General features: G+C 44.9%; 1 protein-coding gene across 1 annotated transcript in view; it reads right to left on the bottom strand.

The window, feature by feature from the left end:
* LOC147121784 (regulator of G protein signaling 5-like) overlaps positions 1 to 20,447 on the bottom strand; it is a 66,878-nt gene that overhangs the window by 25,987 nt on the left and 20,444 nt on the right. The window contains exon 2 of the mRNA XM_085982293.1: positions 9,501 to 9,611. Coding sequence (XP_085838419.1) covers positions 9,501 to 9,611 — 111 coding nt within the window. The remainder of the gene's footprint in view (positions 1 to 9,500; positions 9,612 to 20,447) is intronic.

Below are 20,447 nucleotides of genomic sequence, written 5' to 3' on the forward strand. Positions count from 1 at the left end.
TGTAATCACTTCTTATAAATTTGGAAGAATGATTATTTCCACATGAAAGCTGATTGGACAGAATCAACACAAAGGTAGCAGAAATAACAAATATGGAAAACTGCAGCCTTGCATTTAAAGACTTGGGCAGCAGTTGCTGAATAGGGAAAATCCATTTTAAAAGTTGGGGCTGATGGTACTGGCTCTATCATCCCCAATATTGCTTAAGCCAGGTCCATGAGGTGATAAAGCTTACTCCAATTTTAATTTATGCTTTCAATATGTTTCAAACCTAAAAATTGATCAATGTCATTCAAATCCAATCTTCCACCGGTGCGTAACAATTAGAGTTTCATTTCCAAAACCAAATTGTTTTGCCTCCAATTGGTCTCAGTTACCGGTTGTGTGGTTCACAGGCAGATGGGCATTTGGTTAGTGGAATAAAAGGAAATGAAAGCATTCCTTTGAAGCCAAGACAAATTTCCTTTCAATGCTAAAGTAGAAGTTGAAAATTTTTGAAAAATCTACTATGCTATCATTAGAAAATGGCTCCTGTTACAGTCAAGGTGGAAGAGAATGATCGAAGCAGTTGACAACATTTTTGGAATTGAGAACCAGTCATCAGGTCGGTGGTAGACCAGGTCGGTGGTAGATTAAAACCAGTCTCTTTTTTTCCGTTTATGGGATGTGAGCATCGCTGGCAAGGTTCTGGGCCCCGACAACATCCCGGTTATTGTACTGAAGACTTGTGCTCCAGAACTAGCCATGCCCCTAGCCAAGCTGTTCCAGTACAGTCTAGTGAATAACTCTGGGACTCAATTTCTGAGAATGACATTGTTGTATGTACCAACATCTACTAAATAGTGCATTAACTGGTAAACAAAATCCCAAACTGGATCAATTTCTATTCTATACCTTTAGTTTAAAAATTACAATAAACATTAATATCCCTTTGCATTAATGCTATCTGAAGATCTCATCCATGCTTTATACACTAACATAACAGTGTGACATTAATTTTTTTAAATCCTTGAAAGCCTAAATATCAAGAAGTTGCAATCTATGGGCGCGATCTTGCCAGCCCTGGGGAGGCGGGTATGGAGGCGGGACTGCTGGGAAAATGGTGCCCATCCCACCCCCAACCTGCCTCCATGCCATCTTGCCAGGAGGCAGGTAGCCGACCCGCGCCAGGTCTCGTCTCCTTGGAGGCGGGAAGGGATTACAGCCACTTAACTGCCTGTTAACAGGCAGATAAGAGGATTATCCCCATTTTACCCACACAAGTGCAGGCTTCCCGAAGGCTGCGAACCCCGCCAGGGTCACTGAGGCAAGCAGTGGGTCTGCGGGGGTCGGAGGGGTGCATAAGTGTGCTGTGAAGGTAAGTCATGGGTGCAAGTGTGGAGAGGTGAGTATCTGAGGTAAGTGGAAAGTGTTAGAAAAAGTTTACTTTCCTTTCTTTCTTCCTGCAGGCTTCAAGAGTTGGGGATGCGGAGAGTCTCGCATCTCCGCGGCAGAGATGACAGATGGTTGCTGCATTCTCCAATGCAACAACCATCTAATTTCTGCTAAAGAAAGAGGTTTGATGAGTCTTGAATTCAAGAACTCATCAAACTACAGAGAATGTCAGCGTTCGACAGCTTCACAGAGCTGTCAAACGATGACAATTCATCTGTCAAAAATTTTTGACAGATGAAACGTCATACGCTGATGTTCTCTGTAACCGGCTTCCCCTTAATTGGCCTAGGCGGGCTTAACAAGGTCAATCAAGGGAAAATAGCATGGGTTGGCCAGAAGTCGATGGAGGTGGGACTAAAACCCGACAAGTGGGAGTCCCGCCTCCAATAGCTCACCATTGGCAAAATCCAGCCCTATAGTTCACTGCCAGAGTTAGAAGCACATTCATGAGTTACATTTTACCTTTGAGGTTTGTGACATCCCCTGACGTTCCCCCAAACACTTGGAGTAGGTTGACACCCTTGGGGCTCTCTCCGATGTGTACACCTAGTATTACTTTTCTACCTATCAATACTTTTAAGTGAAAGACTTTATATAAAAAAAAAAAAAAGTTGCAATGATTGCTAAATGGCACAAAGATAGTCCCTGCAAATAGGTTAGCTTTGTTTATATAATGTAAAATGGAAGGGGACGGATGGCAGACACAATGGTTAGATTCCTACTCAAATCCACTGTGTGCATATGGTTTATTGTATTATTGGAACTCTGTTTTGATTGGATGACTACCATCATACTCACTTGTAGTTTACTAGAAAGGCACATGGGTTTATGTTAACGGCACATGATGACCGAAGAGGCACATCTGTGATATTCTCTGTAATTTGCAGTTTTCTCTCAATGTGACCTCCAGCTGCCATCGACGATCAACAGATACTTTTAAATCATTGTAATTTGTTCTTCCATTATTTTGTATACAGAATAGTCCATAACAGTGATGCATAACCACTTAGAAAAACAGGAGCGGCAGCTCTGCAGTAATTCATTTATGCAAGTTGCTTCAGGGGATTGTTGTGAAATGAATTTGGTTTATTTGTTGTAATCTTTTAAAACACAAGGCTTTCCCTTCAGGCAACAGCATTTGTACTAAGTTAACAGAAATCATTAGCTGAATCTGTTTCACTGCATTTCAATCCTTCCATTTACAGGCATCAGCTTGGCTCAGTCGCCAGCACTCTCACCTCTCAGTCAGAAGGTCACAGGTTCGGGTCCCATTCCGAAGACTTGAGCGCATAATCTCGGGTGATGCTTCAGTGTAGTACTGAGGGAGTGCAGACTCATCGGGGGAGGGGAGGTGTTAAATTGAGATGTTGTCTGCCTTTTTTAGGTGTATATAAGAGATCCCATTATACTATTTGAAGAAGAGCAAGAGAGTTGTCTTGATGTCTTGGTCAGCATTTATTCCTCACCCAACATCACCCAAACAGATTAGCTAGTCCAGACTCAACATTGAGTTCAACAATTTCAGATCATAAACACTGCTCCCATTTTTTTCAGACAGCAGGTGCTGGTAATGATTCTGCTTTTGTCATTTTCAACTCTTCTAGACCCATCTTTTGTTTCTTTGTTTGTCCTATTACCACTCCCTTTTGCCTTGAACCATCATCCCTTTTGTCTTTTAATCTCTCCTGCCATCCACCCTATCACAGACGTTCCCTTTTGTTCTCTCCTTCCCTTCCCCCCTCTTTCCCTGCGCCTGCACTTGCTTAAAACCTGTTACATCTGTAACATTTTCCAGTTCTGACGAAAGGCCACCAACCTGAAACGTTACCTGTTTCTCTCCCCACAGATGTTGCCTGACCTGCTGGGTATTTCCAACATTTTCTGTTTATATATTATGTAAGCTAGTCATTTACATTGTTGCCCTTTGTGGAACCTTGCTGAACACTAATTGGCTGCCATATTTGCCTACAAACAACACTTCAAAAATTAATTTTGTTAGCTGTGGACATGAAAGGCTATATAAATGCAAATTCTTTCTTTAAATTGCTGAAACTAAACTGTTTCTTTCTTTCTAAATGATTCTTATTAGGTTTGGGTTCCTATGTAAGTGTTTACAGAAAGGGTAACTGAACATGCTCACGCACATAATTCTCCACGAGTTAAGTTCTTGATCTTACAACGCTGTGGCTCAGAGTTGTCATGAGGAAGGGAAGCAAATCAGAGAACCTCCTTGTAGCTAGCTCTGGGCTGACTGGCAAAAACTGGTTTGTTTTGCCTCTCCTATGTATCGGAGCATTCTGCTACCAAGCAGCCCTGCGATTTGCTTTCTGATATGCATGGTCCTTGCATATTGTTCACTGAACTCTAGATGGCGACCTGATGGGAGTAAACACATTGTAGCAACACACGCCAGGGTCTTCTCTTGTATAGTTTTTGTTATTCTTTGACGGAATGTTTCAGAGAGTCTTGAAATAAAAGCAACTAGTTATTACCACACCAATTTCAGTCTTTATTTGGACATAACAGTTTCCAATGAGAAAAACATATATGGCGAGGACAAATTGCGTTTGAACATTAGTCAGGACAAGGATGGAATTTGAATTTTCAGCATTTTGGGCTGAGTCCAATCTCCCCATTTCTGATTTCTGTGTTTCTAATCATCCACAAAATTGCTACATTCTGGGTATTATGCAAGAGGAAATTAAAGTCCTTGGAACACTACTGAAGAATGATATTAATAAGCCATGTCATTCCAGCCTTACTGCAAATCTGAATAATCCAAATTGTTAAAGTTAATGAAGTTCAGTTATTAATTCTCTGAATTGAAAAGACCAGTTGGGGGTTAAATCTGCTAAGAATTTAAATAGGTTGTACGAAATAGCTGAAATATTTGCAGAATAACATCTCCCGGAATGTATCCAGATAGGCCTGTGCTTACATTTCCAATTTTCAGCAATTTTCATCATCATTAGTTTCTGGCGACAGTCTTAAGATGGAAAGGTAGAGGGAATGATCTTTCACTTCCTGCCTGTGCCTGTTACCAAAGTCAGATATAATCAGTATCAAAGCAGCCCACAAAGTCTCAAATCTGAAATTTATCATCCTAATTGTAAACACTGATATATTCCTTGCACTGTGATCTTTACCACTGTAAGAATCCTAGAATATTGAGGGAAGTACAGGTGGAAATTCCGGAGGTACTGGCCATAATCTTCCAATCCTCCTTGGATACGGGGGTGGTGCCAGAGGACTGGAGAATTGCAAATGTTACACACTTGTTCAAAAAAGGGTGTATGGATAAACCCAGCAGCTACAGGCCTGTCAGATTAACCTCGGTGGTGGGGAAGTTATTAGAAACGATAATCCGGGACAAAATTAACAGTCACTTGGACAAGTGTGGATTAATTAAGGAAAGCCAGCACGGCTTTGTTAAAGGCAAATCGTGTTTAACTAACTTGATTGAACTTTTTGATGAAGTAACAGAGAGGGTTGATGAGGGTACTGCGGTTGACGTGTATATGGATTTCTAAAAGGCGTTTGATAAAGTGCCACATAATAGGCTTGCCAGCAAAGTTGAAGCCCTTGGAATAAAAGGGACAGTGGCAACATGGATACGAAATTGGCTAAGTGATAGGAAACAGAGAGTAGTGATGAACAGTTGTTTTTCCGACTGGAGGAAGGTATACAGTGGTGTTTCCCAGGGGTCAGTACTAGGACCACTGCTTTTCTTGATATATATTAATGACTTGGACTTGGGAGTACAGGGCACAATTTCAAAATTTGCAGATGACACAAAACTTGGAAGTATAGTGAACAGTGAGGAGGATAATGATAGACTTCAGGAAGACATAGACAGGCTGGTGAAATGGGCAGACACGTGGCAGATTAAATTTAACGCAGAAAAGTGCAAAGTGATACATTTTGGTAGGAAGAACGAGGAGAGGCAATATAAACTAAAGGGTACAATCCTAAAGGGGTGCATGAACAGAGAGACCTTGGGGTATGTGTGCATAAAATCATTGAAGGTGGCAGGGCAGGTTGAGAAAGCAGTTAAAAAAGCATACGGGATCCTGGGCTTTATAAATAGAGGCATAGAGTACAAAAGCAAGGAGGTTATGATGCACCTTTATAAAACACTTGTTTGGCCACAACTGGAGTATCATGTCGAATTCTGGGCACTGCATTTTAGGAAGGGTGGCAAGGCTTTAGAGAGGGTGCAGAAAAGATTTACAAGAATGGTTCCAGGGATGAGGGACATCAGTTACGTGGCTAGACTGGAGAGGTTGGGGTTATTCTCCTTGGAGCAGGAAGGTTGAGAGGAGATTTGATAGAGGTGTTCAAAATCATGAGAGGTCTAGACAGAGTAGATAGAGAGAAACTGTTCTCATTGGCGGAAGAGTCGAGAACCAGAGGACACAGATTTAAGGTGATTGGCAGAAGATCCAAAGGCGACATGAGGAAAAACTCTTTTATGCAGCGAGTGGTTAGGATCTGGAATGCACTGCCTGAAATAATTTGCAGGGCTACGGGGAAAGGGCGGGGGAGTGGGACTAGCTGAAGTGCTCTTGCAGAGAGCCGGCACGGGCTTGGCGGGCTGAATGGCCTCCTACTGTGCTGTAACCATTCTATGATTCTATAAGTTAGTCTCATGGGAGACATAGTGCAGCATGCTGGAGCTTCAACGCATTTGGTAGGTCATGGGCTTATATCTGTCGTTCCCACATGGCGCAATTTGATCTCATGCCATTCTGCCAATCTGATGTACTGAACAGAGAACAGGGAGGGAGAATTGGAGAGTCAGCACAGATTGTATCTGTTAACCATCTACCAGGCTGGGATGATACAAGTAGAGCTAAATACAATGGGGCTGCTTTCTGTCTTGTTACTGCCACATTTACGTCTAAAAACCGAGCAGTAGTGGGACCAAAATTGGAGGGTAAAGGAAGTCCCGGCTACTTACCGTTGGAGGTCCGCTCGTTCCAATTTTCAGCCGGGCTCCAAGTTACGTTGCCAGCGTTTCCACCAGAAACTAACAGGGGCCTCATTAATGTTTCCAAATAATGGTCGAATAACATCAGGACCCCCAACGCCATTTTTGTCCCAACCCTCAACCGGCACACAGACATGGGTGGTACAGGTCAGGAGGTGGCCATTCCCAGCAGTGTTTAAAGGGAAATCTGGAAGCAGGTCGTGCACTCATTATTTTTTCCTGCAGTTTCTCGGGCACTGTGCGCCTTAAAGGCTTCCATTATCTTATCTCCTTGCTGATGACAACTGCTGCTCCATTTCACTCCCACTACTTCCACCCTCCCCTTTAAGGTGGCACTGTGGGCTCATGATGATCGGCTGCCCCGCTGGATTTCCCGCCCTCCCCAACGATTAGCTCCTTGTAAACGTGGTTAAGGCTGGCAGCTCGTCTGGTCAGTGCAAGTGAGGCCCAAGCATGGAAACTGGTCGCACCTCGCGCCAACATCATCAGGCCAGCACAGCAGGCGCCTCACTCCCCACCTACCCAATATATCGTAAATATGAAAAATGCCCCCAAATTGTTGTGTGAGTCAGGGCCTAATTGGGCACAAAATCAGAAACAATGGGCTGGATTTTGCCAATGGGGAGCTTTTGGAGGCGGGACTCCCACTTGTCGGGTTTAAGTCCCGCCTCCATCAACTTCTGGCCAACCCACGCTATTTTCCCTTGATTGACCTTGTTAAGCCCGCCCAGCGGGTTTAGCAGGCCAATTAAGGGAAAGCCGGTTACAGAGAACGTCAAACGCTGACATTCTCTGTAGTTTGATGAGTTCTTGAATTCAAGACCTCATCAAACCTCTTTCTTTTGCAGAAATTAGATGGTTGTTGCATTGGAGACTGCAGCTGCCACCTGTCATCTCTACCGCGGAGGCACGAGACTCTCCGCATACCCACCGATTGAAGCCTGCAGGCAGAAAGAAAGGTAAGTACACTTTTTCTAAGACTTTCCACTAACCTCAGATACTCGCCTCTCCACACTTGCACCCATCACTTACCTTCATAGCACACTTGCACCCCGCAGACCCACTGCTCGCCTCGGTGACCCTGGAGGGGTTCGGAGCCTTCGGGAAGCCCGCACTTGTGAGGGCAAAATGGGGATAATCCTATTTTCTGCCTGTTAACTACCTGTTAACAGGCAGGTAAGTGGCTGTAATCCCTTCCCACCTCCAAGGAGATGGGACCTGGCGCAGGACGGCTACCCGCCTCCTGGCAAGGTGGCATGGAGGCAGATTGGGGGTGGGATGGGCACCCGCCCCCAAATTCTGCCATTTTCCCGGCAGTCCTGCCTCCAAACCCACCTCCCCAGGGCTGGCAAAATCCAGCCCAATATGTCCGGCAAGATAACCTGGAAGAGGCAGCCTTGGACTGTTGAACGTGCAGAGTGGTGTAAAACTCCACCAAAAAAGCTCATTTGTAAAAGTTACATTCAAACTCTGGTGGCCCACTGCACCATTGACCCATTGCAGTTTTTGGAATGAGCTTGTTCAAATCCTTAAAAAATCTCAGTAACAGTCACAGGCTGACTGTATGCAAGAATCAGTTTGTCCAATGATTCCTGCTTCTGAAAATCTGAATAGTCATGTGGACCAGTAATGCTATTATTTAGTGGCAGTTTGAAGGGAGACGTACTGCCTATTTTCCTGGTGCGCAGTGAATGGCGATTGCTCCTGTTACTTTTATGCAGCTTACAGACTTTAGTTTGAGAGTGGTGTGAGTAGGAAACCATGTTTTCATTGCCGCACTCTTGTCATGGTGAAATTGGGGAAGTCCGAGTTTGGTGCTTAACCTAATCAAATGTCTGTAGTCTGGTAATGAGATTTTCTGTGATTTCAACAAGATCCTTAGCTCTTTCCAAAAAGAGCCAATATGTCAATGGTGCAGTGGGCCACCAGAGTTTGAACGTAACTTTTACAAATAACCTTTTTTGGTGGTGTTTTACACCACTCTGCATATTCAACAGTCCAAGACTAACTCTTCCAGGGTATCTTGTGGGGAAAAAACCCCACTGATTTATATATTTAAGCTACTTCAACTAGTACTCAAACAAAATTAACACTGTCAATGGTGTTACTGGAATAGCCTGAATGTCTCCATGTCATGAAGCAATGTAGACTATAGTTTCTGATTATTTAGACTTTGAGATGTTTGACTCAAAACAACACATTTTTTGGTGGCATGAGCAATGCTTTTGATGTATATGAACTGATTGGTACAGGTAGACTACCCTTTTATCCGAAAACCTCGGGACCAGCCGTGTTTCGGTTTTCGGGAAATTTCGGATTTCGGAAGGTGAGCGAAAACACTTCGGTTTTCAGAGTAATTCGGTTTGCGGGAGTGCGGATAAAGGATACACTATCCCTTATCCGAAAGGGCGGGGGTCGGGGTCGTGCGCACGACTTACGCTGAGCGATTTCGGCTTTCAGAAGTCATGCTTTGCGCCACTTTCAGCTTTCAGAGGTTTTCTGGTTTCGGATGTGCGGATAAAGGATGGTACACTTACGCTGAGCGATTTCGGTTTTCAGAAGTGCGGAAAAATGCTACACTATCCCTTATCCGGCTAGGCCTGTAAGCCGTGCGCCACTCTGGTCATGTCGTGCGCACGACTTACGCTGACTGAAAAAACCTTCGGTTTTTAGAGGGTTTCGGTTTTCGGAAGTTCGGATAAAGGGTCGTCTACCTGTAATAAGTGAAGGGCTTACCAGACCAGTTCATTGTAAGGCAGTTGGTCTAATATCTGGTATGATACATGGCGGTCAGGCCTTTAAGTCTCTAATAGAGAGTTTATCTAATGCAGTTTTTAGCAATCCGTTCTTTTTCCATATAAGATCCCAAGAATCTTATAAAATAAGCCATCACTTGGTGGGGGCGGGGGGAGGGTGGGTGGTGGTGGTGGTGTCTGTTCCATAACACCCAAAGAGGTTTAATGCAAGATGACGCTATAGATTTATCAAACAAGAACAATTGCACTCCTGTGTTTGATGGGTGCCAGTGTGTCTACTTCTCTCATTAGAACAAATCCTCTCAATTATCATCCATTACCTGTGGGACTTGGCTGTTTTCTCAGCTTTATCGGCGTACGGGATGATGTAGTCAGCGATGATTTCCGGCTTCTGCAGCAGGATGCCCAATTTTGTCTTTATTCCTTTGGCCCTGGGAAGATAATGTGGAAAGGTTAACAGTGTTTGTTGTTCATTAGATAAAAGATTAGATTTCCAATTGTAACAAGTTAAATAGTTTGCAGATTGGATTTTGGACAGCTGCCTCCTGGCATGTCTGAACCTAGTCTATTTTGATGTTTATCTGACTTTTAAACTCCCATGAAAATTGCATCCTTTGTAAAAATAAGCAAATTGAATCATCCCAAATCAATTTAAATGTCTACTTTTGTTTACCATCGAGCCTTGTGTACAAACCCACAAACTTGAAACAAAAGCAAAATACTGCGGATGCTGGAAATCTGAAAATTAAAATCTGGCTACAAAACAGAAAGCAGAGATTAGTGGTTAAAGGTAGTTATTCAGATTGGCAAAAGGTGGGAAGTGGTGTTCCACAAGGATCGGTGCTGGGACCACTGTTGTTCACAATTTACATGAACGATTTGGACTCAGGAATCAGAAGTGCGATTTCAAAGTTTGCAGATGACACCAAGTTGGGAGGGTATAGTTAATACTGTGAGGAAGACTGGCAAAATACAAGACGTTAATAAACTTGCAGAATGAGCGTGTAAATGGCAAATGAATTTCAAGATAAAAAAATGTATGAGGTGATGCATTTTGGAAGGAGGAGTCCACATACTCCTTAGAAAATAAAGCCAGAATCTTTACCTTGGAGTTGGGTTTTGTGCGTGCGGGTCGCATAGTGAGTCGGGAACGCGATGTTGGTGAGCAGCGCGTTGTTCAGGTTAACTTTTACTTAATGGCCCCAATTAAACTGGTCATGTGCGTTTCCTGACCCAATTAAATGGAGTGGGTCTGATGACTTCATCGATGACTCATTTTCAGCGCCGATATTTACATAGAAACATAGAAGATAGGAGCAGGAGTAGGCCATTCGGCCCCTCGAGCCTGCTCCGCCATTCAATGAGATCATGGCTGATTGTCCAAATTCAGTACCCTGTTCCTGCCTTCTCTCCATATCCCTTGATCCCTTTAGCCTTAAGATATATATCCAACTCCTTCTTGAAAATATTTAATGAACTGGCCTCTACTGCCTTCTTTGGTAGAGAATTCCACAGGTTCACCACTCTCTGGGTGAAGAAATTCCTCCTCATCTCTGTCCTAAATGGCTTACCCCTTATCCTTAGACTGTGACCCCTGGTTCTGGACTCCCCGACCATCGGGAACATAATTCCAGCATCTAGTCTGTCTAGTCCTGTTAGAATTTTATGTTTCGATGAGATCCCCTCTCATTCTTCTAAACTCCAGCGAGTACAAGCCCAATCGACCCAATCTTTCCTCATACGTCATTCCTGCCACCCCAGGTATCAGCCTGGTGAATCTTCGCTGCACTCCCTCCATGGCAAGAACATCCTTCCTCAGATAATGCAACCAAAACTGCACACAATACTCCAGATGTGGCCCTGTACAATTGCAGCAAGACATCCTTGTTCCTGTACTCAAACCCTCTCGCTACAAAGGCCAACATACCATTTGCCTTCTTAACCGCCTGCTGCACCTGCATGCTTACTTTCAGCGACTGGTGCACAAGGACACCCAGGTCTCGTTGCACTTCCCCTTCTCCCAATCTATTGCCATTCAGATAATAATCTGCCTTCCTGTTTTTGACACCAAAGTGGATAACCTCGCATTTATCCACGTTATATTGCATCTGCCATGCTTCTGCCCAATCACCCAACCTGTCCAAATCATACTGGAGTTTCTCGGTATCCTCCTCACAGCACACACGCCCACCCAGCTTTGTGTCATCTGCAAACTTGGAGATATTACATCTAGTTCCCTCATCCAGATCATTAATATATATTGTGAATAGCTGGGGTCCAAGGACCGATCCCTGCGGTACCCCACTAGTCACTGCCTGCCACTCGGAAAAAGAGCCGTTTATTCCAACTCTTTGCTTTCTGTCTGCCAACCAGTTCTCTATCCAAGTCAATACCTTGCCCCCAATCCCATGTGCCTTAATTTTACATGCTAATCTCTTATGCGGGACCTTATCGAAAGCCTTTTGAAAATCCAAATACAGGTACACTATCCCTTATCCGAAAGCCTTGGGACCAGCTGAGTTTCGGTTTTCGGAATTTTTCGGATTTCAGAAGGTATTATAAGACTGGGAAATTTGTATTTAATATAAATTTTAAAAGTTCAGGCTACCTCTTGCGACTGTTCTGTGTCTCATTCCCCTTCCTGCTTCTCTGGAAAGCCGGTTATCGGCTGACTCCTACTAAGCTGGCCCGCAAATCAGGTCGGGTGGGGGGGGGGGAGAAAAGAATATCGGACGGGCCGCGGTTCAGGTCGGGGTCGGGGGGGGGTCCGGGGTGGGGGTTGGGGTCAGGGGGGTGGTCAGGGGGGAGAAAAGAATATCGGACGGGCCGCGGTTCGGTTCGGGTCAGGTCGGGAGAAAAGAATATCAGACGGGTCGGGGGTCAGGTCGGGTCGGGTCAGGGGGTGGGGAGAAAAGAATATCGGACGGGCCGCGGGGTCAGGTCGAGTCGGGTCAGGGGGTGGGGAGAAAAGAATATCGGACGGGTCGCGGGGTCAGGTTGGGTCGGGTCAGGGGGTGGGGAGAAAAGAATATCGGACGGGGTCGGGTCGGGTCGGGGGGAGAAAAGAATATCGGACGGGCTGCTGCAGCTATCGGACTGGCCGCTGTATTGTTGGGTTCACTCTCCCGGTACCTCCTTCACACTGCCCGGCTCGGCCTGCAATCTCCTACCCAGGAGGGAACTCTGTGACCCTCTGCCCTGCTCAGCGTAAGTTGTGCGCCACTCTGGTCATGTCGTGCGCACGACTTACGCTGAACGAAAAATCTTTCGGTTTTTAGAGGTTTTCGGAAGTTCGGATAAAGGATAGTCTACCTGTACACCACATCCACTGGTTCTCCCTTATCTATTTTACCAGTTACATCCTCAAAAAATTCCAGTAGATTAGTCAAGCACGATTTACCTTTTGTAAATCCATGTTGACTTTGTCCGATCCGGTCACTTTTATCCAAGTGTTTTGCCATTACATCCTTTATAATGGACTCTAGCATTTTCCCCACTACCGATGTCAGGCTTACCGGTCTGTAATTCCCCGTTTTCTCTCTACCACCCTTTTTGAACAGTGGGGTAACATTAGCTACCCGCCAATCCATGGGTACTGTTCCAGAGTCTATCGAATTTAGGAAGATGACCCGCAATGCATCTACTATTTCTAGGGCCATTTCCTTAAGTACCCTACGATGTAGATTATCAGGCCTTGGGGATTTATCAGCCCTCAATCCCATCCATTTCCTTAACACCATTTCCCTACAAATACTGATTTCTATCAGTTCCTCCCTGTCATTAGACCCTATGTTCCCCAACATCTCTAGGAGGTTATTTGTGTCCTCCTTTGTGAAGACAGAACCAAAGTATGTATTTAATTGGTCTGCCATTTCTTTGTTCCCCCATTATAAATTCCCCTGATTCTGACTACAAAGGACCTACGCTTGACTTCACCAATCTTTTTCTCTTCACATATCTATAAAATCTTTTACAGTCAGTTTTTATGTTCCCTGCAAGCTTACTCTCATGCTCTATTTTCCCCCTTTTAATTAATCCCTTTGTCCTCCTTTGTTGAATCCTAAACTGCTCCCAATCCTCAGGTTTACTGCTTTTTCTGGCCAATTTATATGCCCTCTCCTTGGATCTTATGCTATCCCTAATTTCCCTTGTTAGCCTTGTTTCCCTTTAAAGCAGCCTTGCACACATCTCATTTGAAGGTTGATGTAGGAGTGTGCACGGTGATTTCCAAAGGTCTGACTACTTTTACAAAGCTGATAAAAGTATGTGTTATGGATACACAAAGGCAGAGGGCCGCACCACGGTTTAGCGATGCACCCCTTGCATATTCTGGTGCAGGCAGTGAGAGCACGCAGGGAGGTCCTCTTCCTGGCGACAGGTGCTAAAGACCACCCAAGACACCAAAAGGACATGGTTGGAGATCACAGAGGAGGTTAGCAGCAGGGATGTTGTCAGGAGGACGTGCATCCAGTGCAGGAAACGATTCTGATATGCCTGTCACCACATCCCCATCACTCTGCCTTTCCAAGCCTACTCCTGCACATCATTCCTCACACCTACCTACCTTGCAGGTCCACCCATCCCTCTCTTGTCTATGTACATACTCACATCCCCATCTGACTAACCACCTCTGACACTAACCCTCATCCGAATGCAATCATAGCACAGAAGGAGGCCATTTGGCAATGTCACGCTAATCCCTCACAGTCACCCTCTACAGATGTAACCCATCCATTCCTTACACTCATTCCACCACTCTCACTCAAAGTTCTCTTCTTTCCTTCCTTGCAGGAGAAGAGAGCCCAGAACAATAGGGAAAGGCAGAGAACTGGAGGTGGCCCTCCAATATTCACTCAATTGACTCCAGCAGAGGAGGAGGCACTGGAGATACCTCGAGTTGCAGAGCTGCTGGCGTTGGGAGATGGAGAGAGGGGGACCTCCCAGCAACCTGGTGACAGAATTACATCTCATACAGCCACATTGGGTGAAATGTGGGAGTATTTATGTTGTTTTTCCAAGCTGTCAATTAATGGACTCGCACAATGGCCACTGAACTTCCGCCTCCCCTTCACAGACGAGGTTCCCAAGGTGTATGAATCCCGTGCTCCTGAAGTTAAAGCCAAAAGCTGGTGTTAAAAACCCTCTTAAGGGTCTCTCAACAAGCATTTAATTACTTGAATGAGATCACCCGCCTCGCCCGATCAGGTCCATGGCGTGCCTCCAAATGTGCCCGAGTTAAATGCGGAAGTCGGCTAGATGACGGTGGGTTCCCGACGTGCTGGCAATTTCAGCGATTTTTACGACCCGTCCCCAAACCCGCACTCTCGGCAACAGGAAAATTACAGCCCAAAAGTCTATAGTATTAGATGAAGTAGGGTGGGAGGAGGCTCGTGTGGATCATGAACACTGACATTGACCAGTTGGGCCAAATGACCTGTTTCTGTGCCCTAAATTCTATGTAAACTCTATTTAAAATAGGACTGGTGGTAAGTATGTCAAAAGGTAAAACCAAACTCAGGCCTCTGAGTACTAAGTTGCTTCTTTGCCTTGAAAACTATATAGGCAACATTTACAAAAGTGATTTTCCATGATATGTTACGGTATTAATCCCATGTATAAAGTGGGATATGAAACTGCAGTTATTCAGAGAAACCCACTCAGCATCTCCCTGTATTTAGGATGTCTGCAATTGATAAATAACATGGACACTGCGAATAGGGGATATGTATTGGGCTGGAGCGAAATCTGTTGAACATCTTCATGAAGAAGATGATTGTGGTCACTTTCACAAGAGAGATATGTATCATCATTCTGCTACCCAAGATGACACATTCTATTGAAACCAGATTTTAAGAACACATATATTTATGTTCATCATCACAGACATGAAGAAAAAAATCTATACAGTTTCCAAACCACGCATGGCATAATGAACAGTGGCAATAATACAATTTTCCTGTTTTATCTACTTGGAGCCATATCTCGCTGACGGTGGATAATATTTTCCTTGGCAGAAAGAATCGTAATACTTACGCATACGTGAGGGCCATTTTGTGCAATGGTTCTGGAATCCATTTAAAAACTGTTTTAAGACTGAAAGGATCCTAAGTGTGGGGCTGGCCACAACCCAACCTGTGACCATTCTTTTGTTTGAACGTCTTGAGCTGGGGAGAGGCCCTCTTGACAAATCATGGCCATTTAACCAAACAAAAACTCCCCACAGATTAAAAGATCTGTGCTTGGTTAGATGTTAGCTGAGCCTTTTGTTTGCTCAGTGGCAGCAGTGGAAAACAACTTGGTGGGTGGCACAGTCCAGGCCCACTCTGATTAAAAGCTGTGCCCTTCATCCGCTCAGGAAGCGCCTGTTTTAGTGAGTAAATGAATGTAGAATTTTATACTTCTCCTATGCCGCGGAAAAGTTGTGTTTTCACTCTTACACCCGTTGGAGAGTCAACACTACTATCTCACTGATGATAATAGATGTAAGTCTATTCACACTCATGTGAAAGCACACTATTACAGGTGAATACCTTTAACATCACAGTTAATGATGAATATTCTTCGCAAGTAAACAATGTGAAGCCAACTGAACTAATGACAAATGTACCACAGATGTAGCATATATGATCCAACCTCTTTAAGGGGAAGCTAGATAAACACACGAGGGAGAAAGGAATAGAAGGATATGTTGATGGGGTTAGATGAAGAAGGGTGGGAGGAGGCTCATGTGGCGCATACGCACCGGCATAGACCTGTTGGGTCGAATGGCCTGTTTCTGTGCTGTAAATACTATGTAAGACTATATAAGATGCTAATGAACGGATGACACATACTTCCAGAACAGGGCGAAAGAATTTATTGAATATTACAAAGACTTGGAGGAGCAGCAGCCTCTCAAACAGATTTCCCTGTGCTGGGCGATCAGCTAACAGTTCATGCTGCAATTACACTACCCAGTACAGCCTTTTAACAGCTGTGCTAATGTAAAGCTGTGGTTACACAGCCCATTTGCATCTTTACTGACCAGCAAAGGCTGAGTCCTGCTCACGCATACCCAAACACACAAACACTGTTAGCGCACTGTTTGACAGAGGCTGAAACAGCACTATCAGCAGCTTTCTAATACCAAAACAAAAGGAAAATACTGCGGATGCTGGAAATCTGAAATAAAAACAGAAAATGCTGGAAACACTCAGCAGGTCAGGCAGCATCTGTGGAGAGAGAAACAGAGTTAACGTTTCAGGTCGATGACCTTTCATCAGAACAACAGAAAGGTCATCGGCCTGAACCGTTAACTCTGTTTCTCTCCTCACAGATGCTGCCTGACCTGTTGAATGATTTCCAGCATTCTCTGTTTTTATTTCAACTTTCTAATACCAGTTTGGTATTGGTGCAGTACAAAAGCTCACCTCTAACCAATACAATTGAGGCATTAAATAAAAATACCCAATTCTGCTTCTCAATCTCAAGTCAACATTGTGATATTTATGCAGGCAGGATCATAACATAACCTGAGCACATAATACCCTATATTCTCTAGAGTTCAGAAGAATGAGAGCTGATCTCATTGAAACATACAAAATCCTTACAGGGCTTGACAGGGTAGATGCAGGGAGCATGTTTCCCCTGGCTGCGGAGTCTAGAACCAGGGGTCACAGTCTCAGAATAAGGGGTCGGCCATTTAGGACTGAGATAAGGAGAAATTTCTTCACTCAAAGGGTGGTGGTACTTAGGAATTCTCTACCCCAGAGGGCTGTGGCGGCTCAGTCAGTCGTTGAGTACATTCAAGACAGAGATCGATAGATTTTTGGATATTAAGGGAATCAAGGGATATGGGGATAGTTCAGGAAGGTGGAGATGAGGTCGAAGATCAGCCAATGATCTTATTGAATGGCAGAGCAGGCTCGAGGGGCCGAATGGCCTACTCCTGCTCCTATTTCTTATGTTTATGTTACCCAAATACAGAGGCAGTCTAATCCTGCAGTGGCTCAGTGTGTATAATGGGAGGTTTAAATGCATGATAAATGCTTTTTCAGATTTCATAAAGCCATAGATTTAAATCTGAACATCCATTTCAGTTCCATTAAATCATTGATTTACTATTGTCATGTTTACAATGTTCACTAGTACTAGAGTTATGTGATGAATAACTGGGATTCATTTCTTTTTATGCCTTCGGAAAAATATCAAGCATTTTGTGATTGAACTCCAGATTGGATAGGAATAAGAAAAAAACACGATTTATCATCTTGCATTGCTGTTCTTTGTGATAAACAATGCCACATTGTTCTTGATGGGAGCAACAATGGTACTGCTCACATGTATACCTGTAAGAACCAGTTCATTCTTAATACATGGGTTTGGGTGCAAGAGGAACTCGGAAAATCTCATACAATAATCAAATCTCAGAGTCCAGCAAGGGGTAAATCACAGACTGGTACTTCACAGGAAGTGGGGATAATATTCTACAGCTAGGCCAATTATACCGACTGGAAAAACGGACTACGTTTGCTCTTGTCGTTTACTTGTGTTCCAAATGGGTAGTCATAGAATCATAGAATGGTTACAGTGCAGAAGGAGGCCATTCAGCCCGTCTAGCCCGTGCCAGCTCTCTGCAAGAGCACTTCAGTTAGTCCCACTCCCCCGCCCTTTCCCTGTAGCCCTGCACATTGTTTTTCTTCAGGTACTTATCTAAGTCCCTTTTGAAAGCCATGATTGAATCTGCCTCCACCACACTTTCAGGCAATGCATTCCAGATCATACCCACTTATTGGGTAAAAAAGCTTTTCCTCATGTCACCTTTGGATCTTCTGGCCAATCACCTTAAATCTGTGTCCTCTAGTTCTTGACCCTTCCTCCAATGGGAACAGTTTCTCTCTACTCTGTCCAGACCCCTCATGATTTTGAGCACCTCTATCAAATCTCCTCTCAACCCTCTCTGCTTTAAGGAGAACAACCCCAGCTTCTCCAGTCTATCCAGGTAACTGAAGTCCCTCATTCCTGGAACCATTCTTGTAAATCTTTTCTGCACCCTCTCTAAAGCCTTCACATCCTTCCTAAAGTGCGGTGTCCAGAATTGGACACGATACTCCAGTTGTGGCCGAACTAGTGTTTTATAAAGGTTCATTATAACTTCCTTACTTTTGTACTCTATGGGGGTGATTTTCATTCAGAAGTCGGGAAGGAGGCGGGACTACAACTTTCGGGGTTGTAGTCCCACCTCCATCGAGATGCGGCCAATCCACGCAATTTTAACCTGATTGACCTTGTTGAGCCCGCCCAGCGGGCTCAGCAGGCCAATTAAGGGCCACCCGGCAACAGGTGACGTCACAGACTGAAATTTCATCTGTCAAGTGATGAAATATCAGTGTTTCACAGCTGTTTGAAGCTGTCAAACACTGACAGTCTTACTTCTAACCTGAGTCCTTCTACACAGACCCGGTTAGAAATCTCTCCAGACCAGAAAGCAGAGGCTGCAGCTTTTGACAGTTCAGCGGCCATTCTGCTTTCTGTGCCGGTGAGCTGAGGGACTCCCGAGAACTGAAGGAAGGAAGCTGTAATGTATATACCTTTTAAGGGGGGGGAACTACTTTTTACAGCTCATGTATACTGTAGTACCGGCAGTGACCACACCTGTATATAGCACTGAGTAGTAAGCTGTACAGTCAGTTCAACTGTGAGCCACGTTGAGTAAACACCTGTTGTACCGTTTCTGCTGCAGTCTGTATCTTATTATACCCAGACACAACATTGACGACGAGGCAAGTTCGAACCCACCTGCAACTTTGCATCACCTCCCGGGGATTCGTTCCTGGAGATCAGTGGATTGGAGGTCAAGGCCAGAGACTCGGGCGTCGACCACAGGCAACCACCGAGTCATCCAGCAGAGACTCGAGAATTGCGGGGGAGGCTGTCGAGAGCCAGGCTTGGCTTTCCAGTCGAGGTGGTCCAGCGAAACGGGCTGGCAACAGGTAGTGCGCAGACCCTTCCCGGACAGCGGCGGGCTAGAGCCTGACCGAGCGGCACAGCAAAGGGCCGAGCAGCGTCGTCGGGAGAGAGAGAGAGGGCAGAGCGCACAGGGCGCAGCCGGTGTTCAGGGGCCGAGCAGCGTCGGAGAGAGGGAGAGACGCGCAGAAACCCGCGAGGCGCCGCCATTGCCACGAAGACCGCCAAGTGTGGCATTGGCAGCAGCGGGGGAGGAAGGAAAGCGCGGGAGACGCCATTTTAAGCCATTGGGAGATGCCATTTTAAACCACACCCAAAATGCCGAAGAGTGACAGTATCACCGCATTTGACAATGAAGTCGAAGATTGGACTACATATGTCGAGCGAATAGAGGTGTACTGCAAGGCAAATGAGGTGTCAGATGACAAGAAAGCGTCGGTATTGTTAAATTTAATGGGTGCAAAGACGTATGGGTGCAAAGACGTATGGGTATTACGAAATCTAGTAACCCCAACGAAGCCAATGGAAAAGAGTTTTGAAGACATAGTAATGATACTACAGGAACATTTAAACCCCACACCGCTGCTGATAGCAGAAAGATTCAAGTTTCACAAACGGAACCAGCATAAGGATGAAAGCAATGCTGATTATTTAATAGAACTGCGCAAACTATCGAAACACTGCCAGTTTGGAGCGGGACTGGCAGATACCTTAAGGGACAAGTTTGTGTGTGGGCTTCAAAGTGAAGGAACCCAGAAACGGCTTTTATCTGAAAAGGACCTTACACTGGAAAAGGCTTTCAGCATTGCGGTATCATATGAAGCAGCAGCACGGGGCGCTGCAGAGATACAACAGAGACCGCAAGAATATGGCACAAACGAAATGTCATATAGAACAGAGAAGTGCTATCGCTGCGGCAGAACAACACACGACCAGAATGATTGCTGGTTCAAAGACAAAGTGTGCAGACAGTGTGGAAAAGTAGAACACATAGCACGAGTCTGCAGGTCGGGAAAGAAAACCAGCAATAAGAAACCTACCACAGGAAAGTACAAGAAGGTACATAAGATGACGGAGAATAGTTCAGACGAACAAAAGAGTGATAACGACTCCGAAAGCAGGGAACTGAGTTGTCTGAAACGACATAATGTGATCACAATGGAGGATCACCGAACCATTTGGGTCACTTTCAAGATAGCAGGAGTCCAGGTAAAGATGGAATTGGACACAGGATCAGCCCTAACAGTCATAAACCGACGGGACTACGAGCGGCTATTCTCACACATACCCTTGAGAGACACAAAAATTATTTTGAAGACGTA

Source organism: Somniosus microcephalus, chromosome 3 (assembly GCF_052327205.1).
Source record: "Somniosus microcephalus isolate GS21.2 chromosome 3, FLI_Smic_1.0, whole genome shotgun sequence".
NCBI lineage: Eukaryota > Metazoa > Chordata > Chondrichthyes > Squaliformes > Somniosidae > Somniosus > Somniosus microcephalus.